The following is a 19,354-nucleotide window of genomic DNA, read 5'->3' on the forward strand; positions in this document are numbered from 1 at the left end:
TCCTCGAGAGCCTGACGAAGCTGATCTTCGGTATATTGAGGCATTATATATAGAAGAAGACATGTGCAAAAGATGAGCCCATTTGGACGCGAATTGAAAATGTTGTGATAAAAGGAGGTTGGGGGTGGGCATTGGGTTGTGGTGGATTTTCGCGTTTTTGTGGGTGCCAGAAACAGGGGGGTGCCAGGAAGTGGGTATGTTGACTTACTCACTCGTCGGGTTGCCCTTGGAGTCGCGAAGAGACATCTTGTAAAGAGGCTCATCGATGAGTTTCCTGATCTCATCGTAGAGTCCAATCTGGTCGAGAACACGAGAACCATTGGGCAAAATGCCGATACTTGCGCCCACCTGGGGGGCCATCTCTCGATACCCCTCGAGAATGAGATAGTTGATCCCCACGCGCTCGAGCAGGTTCGCCAGCGTCAAGCCAGCTATCCCGCCGCCGGCGATCAGAACCGTAAAGTCCTTGGAAGGCATGACGACTAGAAAATGGTGTCAGTTTTTTCTAACTTCAAATTCGACCAGTAAATTGTGTTGAATCAAGTTATTCGCTGAGTAGAGTGTAGAGCCTTTCTTCCAAATTGGTGAAATCGGCGGGCTCCCGGCAGCTCGTTATATACAATGAATTTTTAACAGCTACATTGCGGACGTCATCAAAGCGCATTCAACCCGGATTGGCAATAACGACTCTTGACGTATTGTTCAACGACTTTGACGACGATAGTGGAGTTGAGAAGTCGAGGGAATTCTTGATTACAGCCTCAATGATCCAGGGCAGGCAGCTCGGAACCGAGGTGAAGCTTAAATACCATCGGACAAAACCCATCCAGATCGGCCCCACGTGGGAATGGAATAGTGGAATGGCACCCTTTCTAGTAACGGGAAAGTTATTTACTCACAATTTGTTTCTGATGTCGCGCTCCAATCGGGTTGTTGGAATTGAGGAAGTTTTGGGGGTACAGATTTGAACTTATCACCAGCAACGCAACTCAAGCGTCTTCACCATCTCGCAAGTCAGCTAGCGCTGACAACGTCGGGCGTGCTTGGGGCCTTATGTAGCCGACTTCTGAGAGAAATGCAAGCAAAACCCACCTTGTGAGCGATCCCTCAAGTGTCACAAGTGGGTGTTACCAATGTCCCAATGACAGAAAAAACGAAGTCCGATAAGGCTCCTCATCTCCACCAGGATTCTCGGATCGGGACTTTGGCAAGCAGGATTTCCACCGCGGCGGCCGCCGACCTTGTTCCGAAAATGGATCGAACGGCAAATGAATTACACCAACGGACCAGTGAGCCTCAAACGAGTGGGTACTCTAACGGTCTTGACCTCCATTTTCTGCTTACGTCGTACGCATTGGCAAGGGTTGCTTGATTCTAGAGTCGCTCTAGACGCACCAAGACCCTGGAATATTGTCCGGCCATTCGAGGGAAGAAGGAGTAGGGACCCAAGCTGTCAGCGATGGTAACATTATGTTCGTACCATTGCAGAGCGGTGGCCGCGTGTGATGGCTGCTGATACGTCCGCCGCAGCGGGTATCCCTTGCACCCTGGGCACGGAGAACTGCCCATCACCAGTGGCCGGGCCGCCCCCCGGTAGGTAATTGCGGGCCGGGTCGTATGTTGACGGATTCTCGGGGAAGCCCCGCAATAGTTGAGGTCGCTACAGAACCACTGCCAGTAGCCTGTACCGGCCGTATGTCACACGTGTTAAGCTACCTGCAAATGCTCTCATTTGATGATAAGGCGTCTTGATACTAGCTATGGAAGAATGGATTTGCTCCTAGTACCACAAGAAAGCATGATTATTTACAGGAACTCATTCTAGTCCTCAGAACTTGAGGCGATATGACAAGACTGTTCGTGGCTCTTTAGCGGATAGAACTTGACTCAGAGATGTATTTGTCAGTTACTTCGAAAATCGAAATAGATATCCAGCCGCAGATCTGCGGGTGTATCCGTATGAGCATATCCAGTCTCGGACAGTCGGGGTGCGGCGAGACTTGGCACTACTACACATACCTGCAAAGGCAAACTGAAATAGTAGAGCCTTTTTTATAGAGTGGAGTGACTAATCAAATAATAGTCTAGATATGCTCCTGCGTACAGGTGCCGGCACTTCTACTCCCAAGACTCCGGTGGGTTTCCCCGCGTTCATATCGATAGTCTAGCTTCTCCCGCATACATGTAAACTTAGAACTACGTATTCAACGACCCACTGTGCGCTTGTACAATGCCACGCCAGAGAGATTCGAAATAAGGCAATGAGGAGAAGAGGTCGGACAATCTGAATGCTAAACCTCGTTATCGTGAGTCGAGAATTCTAGCATGCCTTGATCATTCGGTGCGGGTGGTCATTGAGACTGTATAGAGTGTCAGAAATTTTCAGCCAAAAGCAATGTGTCAAACGCCTGAGTCTTCAATAATGAGCCATTAGCGTTCATTCTTTGTGGAAAAGTCGTAGCCATGGTCAGACTCTTGCGGCAGTGCGGAGATAGAGCCTCATTGCAGCCAGCGATGTGCATCCCCGCAACTTTTTGTGTTAGTTCCACATTTGCGCACCTCGCAAGGACCCCGATCAACCATTGTACGTGGAATAATTCCTTCGTCATTTCAGATCACATTCATTTGCTTGCAGCTTGGACATGCCGCGGCTGTGTTGTTTGTTCACAAATCGCTAGTCTAACCTATCTGACTGAGAGGAGAAGCTGCCTTCATCGGTCTGGTCATGCTCGCACCCGGCCCTCAACTCTGCTATCGCATTTCCTTAATCATCAAACTGATCTTAGCCGTTGACAGCCGCGCTCATGGCTATCTCTGAAGCAGTTGCAAAGATTACCAGCATGTAAGAATCCGCATAGTGCTCCTTTCTGGACAGTCATACTAACACTGGAAGCAGGGGGCACGTATATGGCTTGATGATAAAGGTTGACCCATCTCACAAAGACGTAGCAACGAAGATTCACTTTGATGAAAATGTGTCCAAGATGGCACTTGATATTTGACTCATTTACATATCTTACACAAGACTGTATACATCTTTAAAAGTATGGACAACAAGAAGGTTCAAGTTGGTATCAATAGGAAACGGATCTCCTACTAATGGTCCCGAAAACGCCGCCACCTAGCAGATCTTCACGCAGCGGTAGGCGCATACGCAAAGAACTCCTTAACAGCGACACCGGCAAACTGCCCACCGCTTCCAGAGGCGGTCAAAACAGCCCTCAAAGCCTTGGTCGAAACAGTCGTGAAGCTGACCTCCTTGGGCGTATCCGAGACATCTGTCGGGAACGACGTGGCAGAGACAGCCTTCCATGAGGTGCCATCCTGGTACTCGACCGTCCACGACTTGGGCGGCGCGACACCAACGTTGGCACCGGCATCTTGATCAGCAAACAGCGCCAGCGCGACGCCGTTGAGCTCGACGGTGCTGTTCCAGGTCAAGGTAAGGGTACTCGTCTCGGGGGACTGCTCGGCGTTGTACGAGGACCAGTAGTCGGGCGGCAGGGGCGCCTCCTCGACGCGGCCGTCATTGATGGACTTTATCCAGTACTGGATGGGGGTCTCGCCCGCCGACGAAGCGACGGCCTTGGGCGCGATGTTGCGCGTCGGCTCGGCGGCGGCGGCGGCGCGCTTGGTCTGGACCATCTTGTTAATGGCCGGCGGGGAGGCCGAGTCATCCCAGGTGATCTTGTCGATGGCGACGGAGCGGCGGAAGTGCGTGCCGCCCTCAGCGTCGCGGGTGTGGTAGGCCAGACCCCATTCGCCGTTGGAGAGCTGGTAGGCGCCCGGGTGGGAGGTGGTGGAGGAGACGATGTCGACGAAGACGCCGCGGAAGGTCCAGGGGCCGAGGGGGGACTCGGCGGTGCCGTAGGCGAGGCAGGCGTGGTAGCTCGTGGGCGTGCAGGGGGAGTCCGCGCCGGCGTTGTTGGCGGCGTAGAGCATGTAGTAGGTGCTGTTGCGCTTCATGAGCCAGGGGGCCTCGAAGAAGCCGGTGAGGGAGTCGACGTCGACGACGGAGCCCTTGATTGTCACCATGTCGGTGTCCAGCTCGTAGCCCTTGAGGTAGCCGAAGGTGCCGAAGTAGATGTAGACCTTGCCATTGTCGACGAGGACGGTCGGGTCAATGTTCTGGATGTTGTTGCCGGGGGAGGGGACCGTCTGGGAGATGATGGGACCGCTCGGGTGGGCGTCCTTGAAGGGGCCGAGAGGGCTGTCAGAGACGGCGACGCCGATGGCGAAGGGGTCCGACGCGGAGGTTGACTTTTGTGTGACGGGGCTGTACAAGTAGAACTTGCCATCCGGGCCCTGAACAATCTGACTGGCGTAGGCGGTGCCCTGGGCGGCCCAGGAAAAGATTGAGTTGGGCTGGGCAACGTCGCGGTGGAGGGTCCAGTCGGCGCCGGCCGGATCCGGATTCTTGGCCTCAAAGATTTGCCATTCGTTCATGACAAAGCCGTTCTCGTTGGGGCCGGCCTCGTCGCGGCCGGAGAGGATGTAGAGGGTGTCATTGACGACGAGCGGCGCCGGGTCGGCGGAGTAGACGGAGCCATCGGCGAGGATCGGGTTGCCGGTGGACTTGAAGGTGGTGGAGGTGGACTGCCGGCGGACCGGGATGAGGCCCGCGCTCAGGGGCTGGACCAGCAGCGAAGTCGCGAGACTCGCCCACACGAGGTTGTTGAACATGGTTGAGATGGGGCACACGAATGGGTAACGAATGGAAGGGAAGTAAGCAGCGAGAGACAAAAGAATGGAAGAATCACACAGTGATTCGAAGAGTTGACTGACAGTTCGAGTGAAACTAGAGAGAGTTCCCAGGATCGGGTAGGTCTGCTTATACTTAAGAAAAGTTATTAAGACATAGTTTGAGAGTCTCTGTCATGAATAACCTTAGTTGAGCGCATCCACTCTTTCTGCTTCCCCTGGAATTTCGTGAGTGACACGAATAAATTGGCTTTGCGCCAGATCGTCCGCTAAAACCCCCAAGCGACCTCGTACTTTTGCTGCCCCCCTTAACATGGCACAACCGGGGTGTCCATGAGAACGACCGAGTCAATTCATTATTCTCCTTCTCGAAGAACTTTAACAGAGTCAATTAGGTAACCGTCGCCTCGCTCTCGCATCCTTTACGTACTGGGTTAATTACCTGCTCTATTATCCCACTTGATTTCATCATTTCAGTCTGTATCCCACCCGGCTCAACTTCTTTAAAGAGTCTTGGAATTCAATCTCTGATAATCTACGTTGGTGCCGCGCAGCCGGCGTGAACCATGCGTGGATTTTGATTCCCCCGTTGGAGGGATGGAGCCTCAGTGGCATCAAATGTCACTCTCTATTTGCGGCCCAATCAAGATGAGACCAGGCGACTTTGAGGGTTGCATTCAACGGTCGATGGGCTGTTGGTAACTTGGTACCCCGCGTTAAACCCAGCTAGTTTCTTGCGCTAAAAGGAGGGATACGGGCTTGGTTCGATGCTTAATCACGTCTAGCATCCTTTGACCTTCCAAGTTGAGGTTATCCAGAGAGGAAAAGGTGTGTGACTTCAAGGTAAGCGCACATCACAATTCCTAAATGCTTAGAGTCGCTGGGAAGAGTCGGATCAGCCGCCCGATCCTGTGTCGCACTCGGGCGTTTGTCCCGGAGGAGTTATCCACAGATTATGAGCCAAAAGCGACGTGTGAGAGTCTGTTCCATCTGATTTTGTCAAGACAAAGAGGTTTTTGGTGAAGCTCCGTTCCGCATCTGTACAGGTGTGATCGGGCACGATGCCGGACACGAGGTGGCATCGCCATCTACCTACAGTATGCACCTTGGGTTGCAGTTGAATCGTTCGCCTCAATGAACCCCTCAATTCACGGTAGGCGAAAGCATCATCAATAACGTAACCGAGTTGCCTTAAGCCATCATGTTGGACACATTATATAAGAGCAAGTTCGAATGAACTTGCAAGTTGGTCTTCAGATCTGTAGTCGATAGGTCTCACTCAACCGCCCAAGTTGCCACTTCTGCCACGATGGTCTCCTTTCTCGGCACACTCGTGTCTGCCGGCCTCTTCGTCACGGGTGTCCTCTCCCAAGACAACCTAGGCCTCAGCAGCGGATACATCACCCTCGCAACAAAGAACTTCAACCTCCAACTCGTCAAGAACGCCCAAGTCCTAGCCTCCCTCAAACCCGCCGGCGACACCTTTGACTTCCTCCCGCTGGACTACCTCTCCCTCCGCGCCCGCAACGGCCAGTACCACTGGGGCGACATCACCTACCGCTACCGTCAATCCGGCACAACAGCCTGGACAAACGGCGACTCCGCCGCGGCCCGCCAGCCCGTTACCACCATCGCCCCGGCCACCGGCATCCTTGCCTCCTCCCGTCTCGGCCCTACCCTCCCCTCCGGCAGCCCGCTCAACATCACCCGAGAATGGCTCGACGTCTCTGGCGACCTCGGCCTGCGCTTCACGCTCCAGAACTCGGGCTCTTCGGCCATCGAGATTGGTAGCCTTGGCTTCCCGGCCGAGTTCAACAGCATCTTCACGAACCGCTACGCCGCCGACATGCAGCGGGTCTGCTCCCTCTCGGATCCCTACGTCGGCATGCACGCCGGCCAGATCCGCGTGGCGCCCACCCGCGGCACCGGCGCCGCTCTCGTTGTCACCCCGCTGGGCGACACGCCACTTGAGGCCTACCGCAACCTCGCCGAGCGCAGCTACGAGGGAACCTACTACGGCAGCCAGACGTTTGAAGGCTTCTACGAGTGGCAGGTCCTCACAAAGGCCTGGGCCGAGAATGAGTGGCGTTCTCAAACACCATGGAACGTTCCCTCGTCCAGGACCCTTCAACCAGGCCAGTCACTCCAGTTTGGAGTCCGCTTCTCCGTCGCAAAGGGCGGCGTCCGGGAGCTTGATGCCACCGTCCGTGGTACCGGAACGCCCACCGCCGTCGGCGTGCCGGGCTACATCATCCCACGTGGCGAGCCAGCGCAGCTCTTCCTCCAATACGCCCAGTCCACGGTCCAATCCATCGCCTCGGAACCAGCCGGCGCCTTAACGGTCACCCTTATCTCGGCGGGAAAATACTCAGTCACCCCCTCAACGACAGCCTGGGGCCGCGTCCGCCTCACCGTGACCTACGCCGACGGCAAGCTCCAAACAATCCACTACTACGTGACCAAACCATCCACCGAGGCCGTCGCCAGCCTTGGCAAGTTTCTCACCACGGCGCAATACTTCACCGACACATCAGACCCCTTTGGCCGCGCGCCGTCGGTGATGACATACGACTACGAGACCAAATCCATCGTAACACAAGACTCCCGCGCATGGGTCGCCGGCCTCAGCGACGAAGCCGGCGCAGGCTCGTACCTCTCCGCCTTCATGAAGCAAGCCGTCCAACCAAACGCGGACGAGGTAACCAAGCTCGAAGTCTTCGTCGACCGCGTCCTCTGGAAGACGATCCAAACCGCCGACTTCGCCGTCCGCAAAGCAATCTTCTTCTACGAGCCCGCCGCCGTGCCGGGGTACGCCTACTCCACCTCCATCGACTGGACCTCCTGGACGTCCTGGAACAAGGCCGCCGCCTACTCCATTGACCGCGCTTATAACTACGTCCACGTCGCGGGCGCATACTGGTCGCTCTACCGCGTCGGACGGGCTTACCCGGCCCTTCTTAAGACGCACGCGTGGGACTGGTATCTGAACCAGGCATATGAGACGGTTATGCGGGCGATGAAGGGGGTTGTCGGGTATAACCGCGTCGGGCTTATGGGGGAGACTGTGTTTGGCGAGATCCTGGCCGATTTGGGACGCGAGGGGCAGACGACTAAGGCGAGTGCTTTGTCTGCTGCTATGAAGTCGCGGGCGGCGCAGTGGGATACGGAGGAGGTGCCGTTTGGGAGTGAGATGGCGTGGGATTCGACTGGGCAGGAGGGTGTTTACTACTGGGCAAAGTGAGTTCCTGGTCCTTTGAATCCTTCCACGGCGAGACCTCCTGAGGCGTTGAGGCCGGAGACGGAACGAAGTTTGCTTGGAGACATTGACTTACAGGTATCAAAGGTACTTTGGCTACACCAACACGGCGACAAAGTCCGTCAACAGCGTCCTCGGCTTCATGCCAACCGTACCTCACTGGGGCTGGAACGGCAACGCTCGCCGCTACTGGGACAACATGTAAGTCGTCATTTATCCCCAAATCCTTCAACTCCATCCCTTCCATTCACCACGAGCCTCTCTCTCAACAATGGACTTCGACATCTGACAACCAACCCACCAGCTACGGAGGCAAACTCCGCCGCATCGAACGTCAAATCCACCACTTCGGCTCCGGCCTGAACGCCCTCGTCCTCCTCTCCGCCTTCCGCTCCAGCCCGACAGACACCTACCTCCTCCGCACAGGCTACGGCGGCACCACAGGCCCCCTCTCCAACATCAACCAAGACGGCTTCGCCGCTGCCTCGTTCCACAGCTGGCCCGACACGCTGAAATGGGACGGCATCAGCGGCGATTACGGCCCCAACTTTTTAGGTCTTGCGTTGGGATCGGGCACGTACGTCGCGCAGGATTCCGAGCTCGGCGTGTTGGCGTTTGGAGGTGTTGTCACGGCTGGCGGAGGTGGTTCAGGGGCGGTGAGCGTTACGACCAAGGACGCGGTCAGGAGGAAGGTGTTTATCGGGCCTTTGGGGGTGCTTGTGAGTGTCGATGCTGGGATTATCCAGGACTTCACGTTTACGGCTTCTTCGAAGAGCATTTCTGTCACGTTGGCGCAGTTGGATGGTGTCCCGAAGGCTGCGAGCGCGGTTGTTTGGTTGGAGAGTACGACTGGGAGTGGCGCGTTCAGGGTTACGACATCGGGGATCGCGCAGGCGAGGGGCGGGTGGTCTGTTCCTCTCTCGGGGAGCAGCGTAGCGGTTCAGATTGGGCCTGCGTAGGCTTGTCTATAAGGTTGTCGTGTTTGGGGATGAGACGTGTTTGATTTGTTTATATTTTCTCTTCTTTCTAGGACGCCAGTGAGAGCTGACGACTTTCGACATTAGCCTCATCTCGTTCTAACCATCTATAAAGTCTTCTAAACCAAGCTCGGTGCCTCGATTCCGACACAATTCAACCCCCTCTCCCTCCCATCATAATCCCTCTCGCATCTCACGTACCATCACAACCCTCACAGCTCTTTCTCCAAAACCTCAAACCACAAATCATCCCTCAACGCAACACCCCCAACCATCTCCTTGTACGGAAACTCCCTCCTCTCCCCAGTCTTCACATACCCCCTCCTCTCATACCACGCAATCAGTTCCCCCCTCATCCAAAGCACACACATCTCCATCCTCGCCACTCCCCATTCCCGCTTCGCATGCCCCTCCGCAAACTCCAACACCCGCCTCCCCACCCCGCCAGCCTGCCGCTCAGGCGAGACGGCGAAAAGGCCGAAATACGCTACTCGGGGATCCTGTTTACTGCGTACGACTTCGCAGCATGCTAGCGGGGTGGGCGGCTTCTCGGTGACGGCGTCGTCGGCGGAGTTATCGGTGACAATGAGAACCGCGCCCTCGGGCTCGGTGATCTTGGCGAGCAGACCGCGCTCGTCGATGCGTTGGTCTGCGACTAGATCCGCTTCCGTCGTCCAGCCTTTGCGGGAGAATTCGCCGCGGTAGGCGGAGCGGATTAAGGGGAGGAGGGTGGGGACGTCGGAGGGTGTGGCGGGGCGGAAGGAGAGGGGTGTTTGGGGGGTTGAGACTGTCATTGCTGGAGGTGGTTATGACGGGCGGTATTGGTGTATAAGATTGTCGTTGTTCTTATGTTGCGATGGTTGGTTGTAAGAATTGGGGAGTTGTGGTGGGTGGTGATGCGTGATTTTACCCCCGAGTAGAGTCCGTATCGTGAGATGCTCGGATGTCTTGCGGATGAGGTCTGAGAGTTGATTTGTCTTGATCTTACAGGGAGATTGAAAAATTGAATGGGTTCCAATATGATGAGTCAAATCTGTCAGAAAATGTCATCTGAGATCGTGAACATTACAGAATCTAAATACAACAACCACTCGCCGGCTTGTCACCCCAGAACCCACCGAACCGCCACACCGGGGCATCGTCAAGAAAATTTCCCTCAGTCCAGTGTCCAGTGTCGTTGACCCACGCCTTTCCATGTACCGAATCCCCACAGGGTCTTGTCATCCATCGTCGTAAGTTATTTCGAATCCACAGGGCAGGAGCACACTGAATCTCCAAAATAGACGAGTATATAGACGCTGATTGGTCTAAACTCAACATCCAGTCAGTAGCCCTGTTCAAGTTGGAGACCAAGCAAGTGTAAAAAAGAGGTGGAGCATCGAGTCATGCAAGGGCGCCGTTAACTTGACATATTTTTGACATGTTCGACATGGCCATTGTCCTCGGATCGGCCCCACCGAATCGGCTGCCACGTACGAATCCGCGCCGGCAAGATTGCATTTCCCGCCGCCCTTGAGATCCGGACTATCAGACGTGCCTAAATCGCCTTCCTCAATCGACACCAACTGGAGCCTTCAAAGTCAACAGTCTCATGTAGGCCGAACGCTCCCAACTCACCTGAATGAAGAAAGCCGTTGACCCATCCACACAAGCCAAGTGATCTTTCAATCCTCCAACCACCACCTAACCGTATCGCAACCCAGGAACATCGCTGTAGTCTGATCTGCAAGTCCAAGTCATCAGATGAACTTACACAGACTCACAGACCTGCAAAAACCACTACAAGGATCAAAGCTCGACAAATGTCTCAGAAACTCACAAAGTGCCCGGGCAGAAATAGAGAGTAAACAGTAATGCGCGCCATGCGGGGTCAGCTGTTCCAGGCGTGGTATTATCGTCAGAGACATCTACCTTACATCAAGGGTATCAATACAAGCACGCGGAAAGCAGAAACAGAGGAAACAAAAAAAAAGATGCAATGCTATGCTATGCCATGCTGCGTCATACCGCGTAAAATGCGCTCTCTTCCTCGCCATCATTCCCAACTCTTCTCTCAGACTTCTTTCCGTTTTGCCTTTTAGAGACTCCCAAATCTGCCTTCACTTTTTCACCTTGGGCGAAAGCACCTTGACGCCCTGCGCGCTATCCCACACACTGGCACTCACCCTCGCAGGGATCTTGCGCCCCCTCAACCTCTGATCAATCAACCACAACCCAACCACGAACTCAGCCTTGCCCAGCATCCCCCGATGGCTCCGGTCCACGGCGTCCCATACCTCAGCCAGCTCCTCCTGCGGCAGCCGCGAACGCCGCCAGACCTCGCGCGCCACCACGTCCACCACGCAATCAGCTGCGTCATGAGGCAGCGGGCTGCCGCAGAGACTTTGAATCGTCAAGCCCGTGGTTGAAGCAGAGTCAACGAGCAGCACGCCGCGGTTGCTCGCCCACACCGCCTCGTACCGCCTGCGTTCGCGGACCGTAATCTCGTCTCGCCATCGCCGTCGCGCGCCCTCCTTGTGGGAGTGCTTGTTGCTGGCGCGCTGGTGCTTCTTCTTGCGGATCTCGTCCTCGTCGTCCGACTTCGACGGCGGCTGGCGGAGGGTCTGTCGCATGCGTGGTGACTTTGTGCGGTTAGGTAACTGGGGCGGAGATAGCGTAGAGTTGCCCGTATTTGAGGGTGTCAAGCGGGCCGTGGCGAGGGATCCGGCCATGATCGCGTTGGACAGAGAATTCAGCGGTAGACTTGTAGTCGACGAGGCGGGTGTGCGACGCGGAGTTGTTCGGCTTGGTGAGCTGTTTGCTGATGAGCGGCCGGGGGTGCTGTGCGTAGAGTGTGTCTGATGAGCCGTCGAGCGAGATGGCACGTATTCGGGAACGGCGGTCTGGTTTGACTCTGCCGAAACAAACGTGTCGTTGGAAGAGCTTGTATCAGCAGTCGATGGCCTTGGCCCAGATTCTGGCCGACGAAACGGCTCCTGGAGGTGACCATGTCCATAAACCGATGCCATACTCCGAGGCTTCTTCAATGGAGGAGGCTCCCGCTCCCTTGATTTCGTACCACGCGGCTGAGGTGGTGTGGGCGGCTGCAACTTGCTCTTTGACACCGGTCTCTTCAGCTCAGGGGAAGCGATCCCGTCGTCTCTCCCGACAAAGGGCGGCGAGACAGGTTCAACCGGCTTGGCCTTGGTCCGCGACCTCCTTGGTTCCGGCGTCGTAGGGGGCTGCGCGGCCTTGGGCTCCGGCATGAGCGTTTGGGTAATAGGCACCCTCGTGAGCTCCGACCTTGACCGCACTTCCGGGGCTTCTGAAGCTTTGGATGACATGTTGACAGTGGTCTCTGGCTCCCTGCCACGCGGCAAATGCTCCAACACAGTCTGCCTGTGCACAGCCTTGGCCGGCGACAAAACAGGTTTCGCAGGCGACGACTTGAGCGTGGGTTTCCTCGCCTGCGGCGTGAGATCCCCCCTGGCCTCCTCCTTTTCGACAACCATATTTGGCGTAACAGGCCTTGGCTTGACCTTGGGTTTCGTCCTCGGCACTGCCGGCCTCCGCTCTCCTTCACCGACCTCCTCCTCAACGATACCCATCCTCGCCGCCTTGGCACGGGCAGGACTCAACTCCCTCTCGGGCGTCAACGGCCGAACCTTGGGCCTGGCCGCAACATCCCCGCCGCTCTTCTTCACAGGATCAACATCCTCCCCGCCCCCTCGCTCAAACATGCTTATCAAATGACCCGTGGCGGGGATGGATGTCGTATCCGGCAAATCCAGGCTGCTCACCACGCTCTCCGTCTCCCCGCCGCCGCTGCCGCGCCGGTTTCTCCTCGCCAGCTGCATCTGCTGTAACTGATTCATCTGCGCGGGCGTCAGCGCGGATGCGGCGGGACTCGCGTGCGGCTGCGGACTAGGCGATGCGCTCCGCGAGGCGGCTAGCGTGGCGGCGATGTAGCTCGGGCTTTTTGGGTCGAGCCGCGTCGTGTGCGGCGTGAGGTGAGATGTCGTCGACGAGGCTGCGGGACTCGAGGCGAGGAAATTGGAGAGACGGTCTCGCATGTCGGATGTGCCATCGCGACCGAAGCGGCTGTCGCCTGGGGTCGTTGCCAGGCTCGCGCCCGTGTGCTGGCGCTGTATTGGGCTTGTGCTCGTGCTTCGGTCGTAGTTTGACGCGGTGGAGGCGGCGATGAGGCTCGCGCCGCGGCGACGGGTGATGCTGCTGGCATTTGGTGTGGGTTTCGGGGGCGGGATGGGCTTCGGTTTCGTCTTGTTGAAGGCGAGGTTCGCGCCCTTTAGAGCCGCGGCTGCGTCGGAGGCACCGCCCGAGGGTGGGTGATGGTGGTGGTTGTGGTTGTGGTGGGTATTCATCATCATGGCGATGGACGACCGCGGGATGGTATTGTAGTGAAGGACGGCAGCATCGGAGGGCTATTGAGTTGTGATCAGGGTTTTGGTCGATCAGCAGGGCAAGGATGTTTCTGTCATCCTGGGAGCTTCGCCTTGGTCGCAGATAGTCGAGGTGGTTGGTTGATGGGCGTACGGAAGATGGGTAGATTCGAGCAAAGAAAGTACAGGAGGGGTCGGGTGATCGTCGTCAGGATTCGATAAAGGCGTGAGGCTGAGATTGAGGTAAAGTAAGATCCCTAGGAAGCGAGGCAGATAGGAGTCGAGTTGAAGAAAGAGGAAAAAGGAAAGCTGTACAGAGATGAAGACGAATAAAGACAAGGTGGTAATATTACGGATACCAATGGCACAAGGTACTAATTTACTCGGCTGCGCGGCGCAGAAAGTGGAAACGACACCTGCCACCTGCACCAGCATGGTAGGTACCGCGGCGTTGCGGCTGAGCTCCAGCTTCCTGCGGAGATGCGCACCGCGCCCAATTGTTCAATCATTCGGGGGAGTTATGGGGAGTTCTCCTCAGTTAGCAACAGCAAACGGAAAACAGACCGAAAAAAAAAGATGGAACGAACGGGCGGCCCGGCGACCTCTCCTTCAGGCTTCTCATCCCCGGAAATCCGTCCATCTCAACTTCTCAAGCAAGGTACCTTGCATCGTAGGTATCCACCCTCTCCGGGGCCGTCGGGTCTGTTCACGTCCGCCCGTGGGGTTTCCTCCCCAAGAAAGCTTCACTTGCTGTCTGTATATGGACAGAAACTCCATACCTGAGTGGCCTGACTAGATCCGCGAGTCAATGATTTAAACTTACTAGCACGCTGTTACAAGGTATTGGGGAAATGACGCATCTGGGGGAACATCCTCTCAGTACCTTAATTAACAAGACGCAACCACTAAGCACCACCAAGGAAAACGGACGTAGATCTCGACATCACCACCGTCATAGCGGATCTACACACACCATGGCCCTGGCTAGATGCTCATCCTTCCCAGTAAACCATTCAATAAAGTAGTCCGCTGGCACCGGATGGACGGGAGCGGACGGGAGTCATTTAGTTCTGGCCTCTCACTGCTTTTGCTGGTTGATACCTTACTCCTCGCTCACTTCACCTACTTTCCTTAGCTCCCGCGTCCCGGGCGTGCCGCCGCCCACCGGCCATCTCAGTCTTACACCCACCTCAGCTCACCCACAACTCACAGCACCAATCGATACAAACGCCGGAACTCGCGGCTTTTGCTGATCAGGGTGGCATCATATTCCTACCCGGTTTCATTTCGACTTCACAAGGGGCACATTTCACGTCTAGACCGGACACGATAATGATGATAATGTACGCATCACTGCTTTTTGTTTTTACTACACTACGAAAAGATTCCTATGTATCCCTTGAGGCTGAAAAGCGCGTGGAAGAAAGACCAAGACGCAAAAAAGTTTGACCAAGCAAACGAAGACAAAGATGTACGCTCATAATCCTCGCAAGGGGGTTGGCGTTGGGAAAGGGTATCACCCCATCCAGAAGTACCGACCGCCTCGAGAAACCAAAACTCCAATTCTTTCCACTTGCTTGCAATGACCAAGGAAAACAAGACGTGGTATACCCAGATTCGAGGGTAGCTGGAACGTGTTCCGACAAAGAGAAACAAAACAACAGTTGTCGTCAGAGCTGTCGATGGGTCCAGGTGGCCATGTCATAACATGAACTACAAGGATCCCAAATGCCTCGCGGCTCGGCTGCCAGTATGCACAGTGAAGGAAGAAAATCACAATGGCCACCCTTCCAATTCCTTCCCTCAACATTCCACCAAGCAAAACCGACCGAGATATAAACGACACGGGGAAAGAAGCGAAGGGCATCCACGGACACCAAGATCCTCAACCAATTATTTTCTTTGCCAAAGAAGAAAAAAAGGCATGTTCGTCATGAGCGAGTAGCAAGTGCATCCGTCGTTCAGACATGAGGCATAATCATCCGACGTTATCATCAGGCTGCAAAAAGTCTGCAGCCGGCGCACCAAGATGAAGTAACAGAACGAGCAATGGATTAGGCAGCGAATTCCCACGCTCAGTATCCATCCTCGTCTGTCCACTCGCTGCCTGAGATGATGCGGCCCTCGCCGTCACCGTAGGCATGTCCAGCATGTCCACCAGGTGCCGTCATCGGGAACGGGCGCTGCCTCTTAGGATCGCTGGCCGGTGGCCGATATCCAGCTTCGGGTTCAAAGCGTTTGGTGCCGTTGCGGGCAGCTCGTACCTTGGCGTAGTATGTGTCGCTAGCATCCTGCTCGGGTTCGCTGGCGTCGTCATACGTCTCCCAGTTTTCTGAGCCCGTCACGTTACTCGATCCGTTGGATGAGTTGGAAATCTGACGGGGTGGAGGTGCTTGGGGATAAGCAGAAGGTGGATATTGGCGGATGGTTGAGGAGTGCGAAGACGGGTAGTCGTGTTGGGAGGATCCCTGGGAGTGATGAGAGCTCTGGGAAGCGTACGACGCGTGCGAGTTGTGGGAAGCGTGAGAAGTGTGCGAGAGGGTGGAGTTGGCTCGCATCAGCCGAGGCTGCTGGCAATCCTCATCGTAGGGATCCTCAAGTTCAACCTGGCGGACGATGCTCGCGCCCAACCCTACTGACTTGTAAGGATTGACGGGAGTCTCCAGCTCGATCGTGCTGAGGTCGCGCATCTTGGGCGGAGGGGCACGCATTTGGTGATTACCACCGCGGATCGTTGCATAGGCGTCAATTCGCGACGCCGGTCGCTCCGGTTGTACTGGCGAGGTGTTGCCAAAGTTGCCGTACTTGAGGTTGGTCAATGGGGGCCGGGCCGGGATCCTTGAGGGACTACCAGGTGGCCGGTTGAGAGTTTGCGCTCGCTCTCTCAAGCTGCCCATGGAAGATGCCGGTCTGGCAATCTCCTGGGCTTTTGCGTGGGCAGACACAGGTCTTGTTGATGGAGCCGCGCTGTTCATGTTGTTTGCGCTACGTTTGGTCGTAGGCGCGGGTGCTGGTGTTCTCACACCATTGCGAGTGGGCGGTCTTGCGATTGACGTGGTGCTCTGCGCTCTACTGTGCCCTCTCGGCCTAGCTGCTGATTGAGGAGCGGCTCCCACGCCCGGTGTCTTGGATCGCGGGCCAGGTGCAGGCCGGTCCTCCGCCTCGAGCACATCCAAGTAGCGCTCACCGTGTACCGTGAACGGCCGTCCGTACTCGTCCTCGAATTGTTCGAGGATTCTACGCAACTCGACGGCAATCTTGGGTAGCTCCTTGGCGATGCGCTTGCGCATCTTCTCTTCTCTGAGAAGCTTGCCGGGATCGCGCTTCTCACCCTTCTGGCCACGCATCATCAGGCGAGAAGCGTCCTGACTTGAGGCAGCGAGCTCGTCGCGCTCACTGGTGAGGCTTCGGTGTCTTTCAACGAGCTCAAGCGTCGGGAGACGTTGTTCCTTGAGAACTTCCAGTCTTGCAATCTCTCGCTCGTGAGCCTCGAGGAGAGCATCGCTGTATACATCGGAAAAGGCGGGTGTGAACTCAAGCATCTCGTCTTCGGAAAGGTAGAGAGAGTCCCAGAGTTCCTGTAGCTTGAACCGCGCATCCTCGACGAACAGATGCAAGTTCTGCCTCTTCAGCTCGTTGAGGCGCACAAGCTCATCCTCGAACTCGTTGATTTGTCGAACGCCACAGCCTCGGTTGCTGTTGAGGAACGCCTTCCTCTCTGCCATATCAACCTCCAACTTTTCCCAGAGGGCCTCGACCGCCATGCGCAGGTCCTTGAGACGCTTCTCACGGTTCTTCTTCTCGTCCGAGAGTTTGTCGCGCTTCGCCTTGAGACGTTCGATATCTTCCTCGTGCAGGCCCAACTGTTCGGGTGACTCGCGGTAGTACTTGACAATAGCACCGTCTGTTTGAGCCTGAGGGGTGCCCAGCTCGGCCCAAAGTTGGATCGTGTGCTCGCAAAGGGCCTTAACCGTCGCGACGCGGCGTGTGTACTCTTCATAGACTCTCGTAAACTCATGATCGAGCTTGTCCACGTAGGATGGTGATAGGTCGAAGTTGGGAGGGACGGATTGGTTCGGGCCCGTGGGCGGCAGGGGAATCTTAACGAAGGTGGGTTCAAGATGTGACGAGTATGATTCGAGTGCTTCGACAAGCTCTGGATGGCTTGTTAGTACACCACCTTATTTGGCATCTTCCGGCTTTATGCCCAACTCACTCTTGACTTGTTCGAAACGCTCCTTGTGCAGTCTACTGACTTGCTTGTGCTTCTCCTTCAGGCCCTGCAAACATCGGGTCAGGGGGTAGGTAATTTGAATATCGTCGCTGCGGTCCCGGCGTGCGCGGTTGTCGTCGAGGGATGCCTCCATCTGCTGTATCGTGGTAATTATGCGCTCGGCTTCATCAATCATTTCCTCCTTTTCGTTTGTGACAAGGTTCACCTGGTCGGTAAGAGCTTTGGACAGCGCCTCGAAGAGCTATGGGCGATTGTCAGCACGAACTGGAGAAGGGGAGTGAGCTGAGAGAAGCGTACGTCTTCCTCGCGCTTTTCGCGATCATGGTTCGGAACGCCGATCTCATCGAACAAACCGTGCAATTGGCCAATGATGGTATTGACCTGTTGGGACAGGTAACTCGTGTCCATGGTGGATTAAACAGGCCAAACTGAAAGCCAAAAGAAGGTGAGGATAAGAGAAAAGGCGGTATGGTTCGGGGAATTGATTGTGATTAAGGTAAGTGCGGTAAGGCGTGCAGGTCGTGGGGGTAAAAGAGTGGGCGCAGCGCAAAGGCTGAGTGTTGATGCTATTCACGGTGGCGGGGAGGCCAGTGCGGGTGCGGCAAGGCAGTCGATTTGTTTACTTTCTCTGCGGTACCTGGGATGCGGTTGCGACGGGGACTAGCTTAGTAGGAAGCGAATGGTCACCGAGAGTATTGCGGCGTATAGTGCATCGTCCAGCAGGGAAAAGTCGTCCAAGAGAGAGGAGTAATAGAATGTAGCTGCGTTTGAAATCTGCAGTCTCCTTGGATCTGTGAAGCCGAAGAGATTTGTCTGAGACTGCCCGATCTGTGTTTCTCCCAAGTTGTTGATGGCCGATGGGATCTCTTTTTTTCCGGAGGGATGGATGGCGGAGGGCGGAGGTTGGGGAAAGTGGAAAGTGGGAGAAAGAGGATGGGAGGAAACAACCAGACAAGAAGGGGCAAGTCGACAAAGATGCGACGGGAAGGTGCCACTTGATGAATTGAATTCACGGTCAGGAGGGAGGGAAAGACCTGGGATCTCATGGGAAGGAGGTGGCCGGGAATGTCGTGAGAAACGGGTCCTCAGTTTTCCTGTTTGGGTTCGCGTGGTGGGGCACGTATCCACGGCAACGGGGTCGACTCTCAGCAGGCAAGGGTTACAGTGAGTGAGTACCTTTTTTCGTGGTGGGTTTCAGGAAAGAGCTACCCCGCCATTGGCTACCTTCGGTCCATTCACGAATCACGATGCGCTCTTGCTCTGTCTGCACTTCAGCTGCCTGCAGCTTCGAGACAGGGGTAGGTGGGCAGAGATACGTACCTGTTGCCGGGGTTCCAATTGCTTTAGTGCCACGCGGGTGGGTCTCTCGCTTGCTGCCAGCTCAGCCCATTAGCCAATCTTAGCTAAGCACGCTTAATCACTTGCACCTCGTCAACCCAACATTTGTCCCGATGTCCTGGCAGCTGCCTCAAGTCTTCTATTGAAACGTTGGCCCCCTCAACGGCCACTTCATATGTGAACAAGATAATGTTACATATATATCCTTCTCTCAAGACTAGAATGTCCCAAGATCTCAAGCGTATCTATTGAGTTGTGATAATGATGTTGGTTGGTTGGTCTATCTTACTGCAACTGCAAGCAGCGGACGATCAAACACACGCCGCTCTGCGCAAACAAATCACCCGCAGCTCTAGTCGCGCATCGGCAACCCGCTTTGTTTACTTTGCTGCATCGCATCGCATCGCATCGCCCCCAACGAATTCTCCAAGTCCGCGTCCTTTCTGCAAGTCATCCAGATGGATGCTGG

General features: G+C 55.6%; 6 protein-coding genes across 6 annotated transcripts; 1 reads left to right on the plus strand and 5 right to left on the minus strand.

Annotated features, from left to right (window-relative positions):
- Positions 1-204: 204 nt before the first annotated feature.
- Positions 205-477, minus strand: CTAM01_16351 (FAD binding domain-containing protein; the record flags this gene model as incomplete). Its single annotated transcript, XM_060532344.1, has 1 exon — positions 205-477. One exon carries the CDS (start codon positions 475-477, stop codon positions 205-207), a length of 273 nt encoding a protein of 90 aa, XP_060373067.1.
- Positions 478-3,132: 2,655 nt separating this feature from the next.
- CTAM01_16352 (glycosyl hydrolase family 43 protein) lies at positions 3,133-4,683 on the minus strand (the record flags this gene model as incomplete). Its single annotated transcript, XM_060532345.1, has 1 exon — positions 3,133-4,683. The coding sequence occupies one exon, from the start codon at positions 4,681-4,683 to the stop codon at positions 3,133-3,135; it is 1,551 nt and encodes a 516-aa protein (XP_060373068.1).
- A 1,327-nt stretch (positions 4,684-6,010) lies between these two features.
- CTAM01_16353 (uncharacterized protein) lies at positions 6,011-8,916 on the plus strand (the record flags this gene model as incomplete). Its single annotated transcript, XM_060532346.1, has 3 exons — positions 6,011-7,938; positions 8,036-8,158; positions 8,262-8,916. 3 exons carry the CDS (start codon positions 6,011-6,013, stop codon positions 8,914-8,916), a joined length of 2,706 nt encoding a protein of 901 aa, XP_060373069.1.
- Positions 8,917-9,146: 230 nt separating this feature from the next.
- On the minus strand, positions 9,147-9,728 carry CTAM01_16354 (acetyltransferase; the record flags this gene model as incomplete). Its single annotated transcript, XM_060532347.1, has 1 exon — positions 9,147-9,728. The coding sequence occupies one exon, from the start codon at positions 9,726-9,728 to the stop codon at positions 9,147-9,149; it is 582 nt and encodes a 193-aa protein (XP_060373070.1).
- A 1,305-nt stretch (positions 9,729-11,033) lies between these two features.
- On the minus strand, positions 11,034-13,301 carry CTAM01_16355 (increased rDNA silencing protein 4; the record flags this gene model as incomplete). The annotated part of the gene is made up of 1 exon (XM_060532348.1): positions 11,034-13,301. One exon carries the CDS (start codon positions 13,299-13,301, stop codon positions 11,034-11,036), a length of 2,268 nt encoding a protein of 755 aa, XP_060373071.1.
- A 2,087-nt stretch (positions 13,302-15,388) lies between these two features.
- Positions 15,389-17,955, minus strand: CTAM01_16356 (microtubule associated protein; the record flags this gene model as incomplete). Its single annotated transcript, XM_060532349.1, has 3 exons — positions 15,389-17,469; positions 17,530-17,788; positions 17,845-17,955. 3 exons carry the CDS (start codon positions 17,953-17,955, stop codon positions 15,389-15,391), a joined length of 2,451 nt encoding a protein of 816 aa, XP_060373072.1.
- Between the last annotated feature and the right edge of the window lie 1,399 nt (positions 17,956-19,354).

Source organism: Colletotrichum tamarilloi (genome assembly GCF_030869305.1).
Source record: "Colletotrichum tamarilloi strain Tom-12 chromosome Unknown Scaffold_215.1, whole genome shotgun sequence".
Taxonomy (NCBI): Eukaryota; Fungi; Ascomycota; class Sordariomycetes; order Glomerellales; family Glomerellaceae; genus Colletotrichum; species Colletotrichum tamarilloi.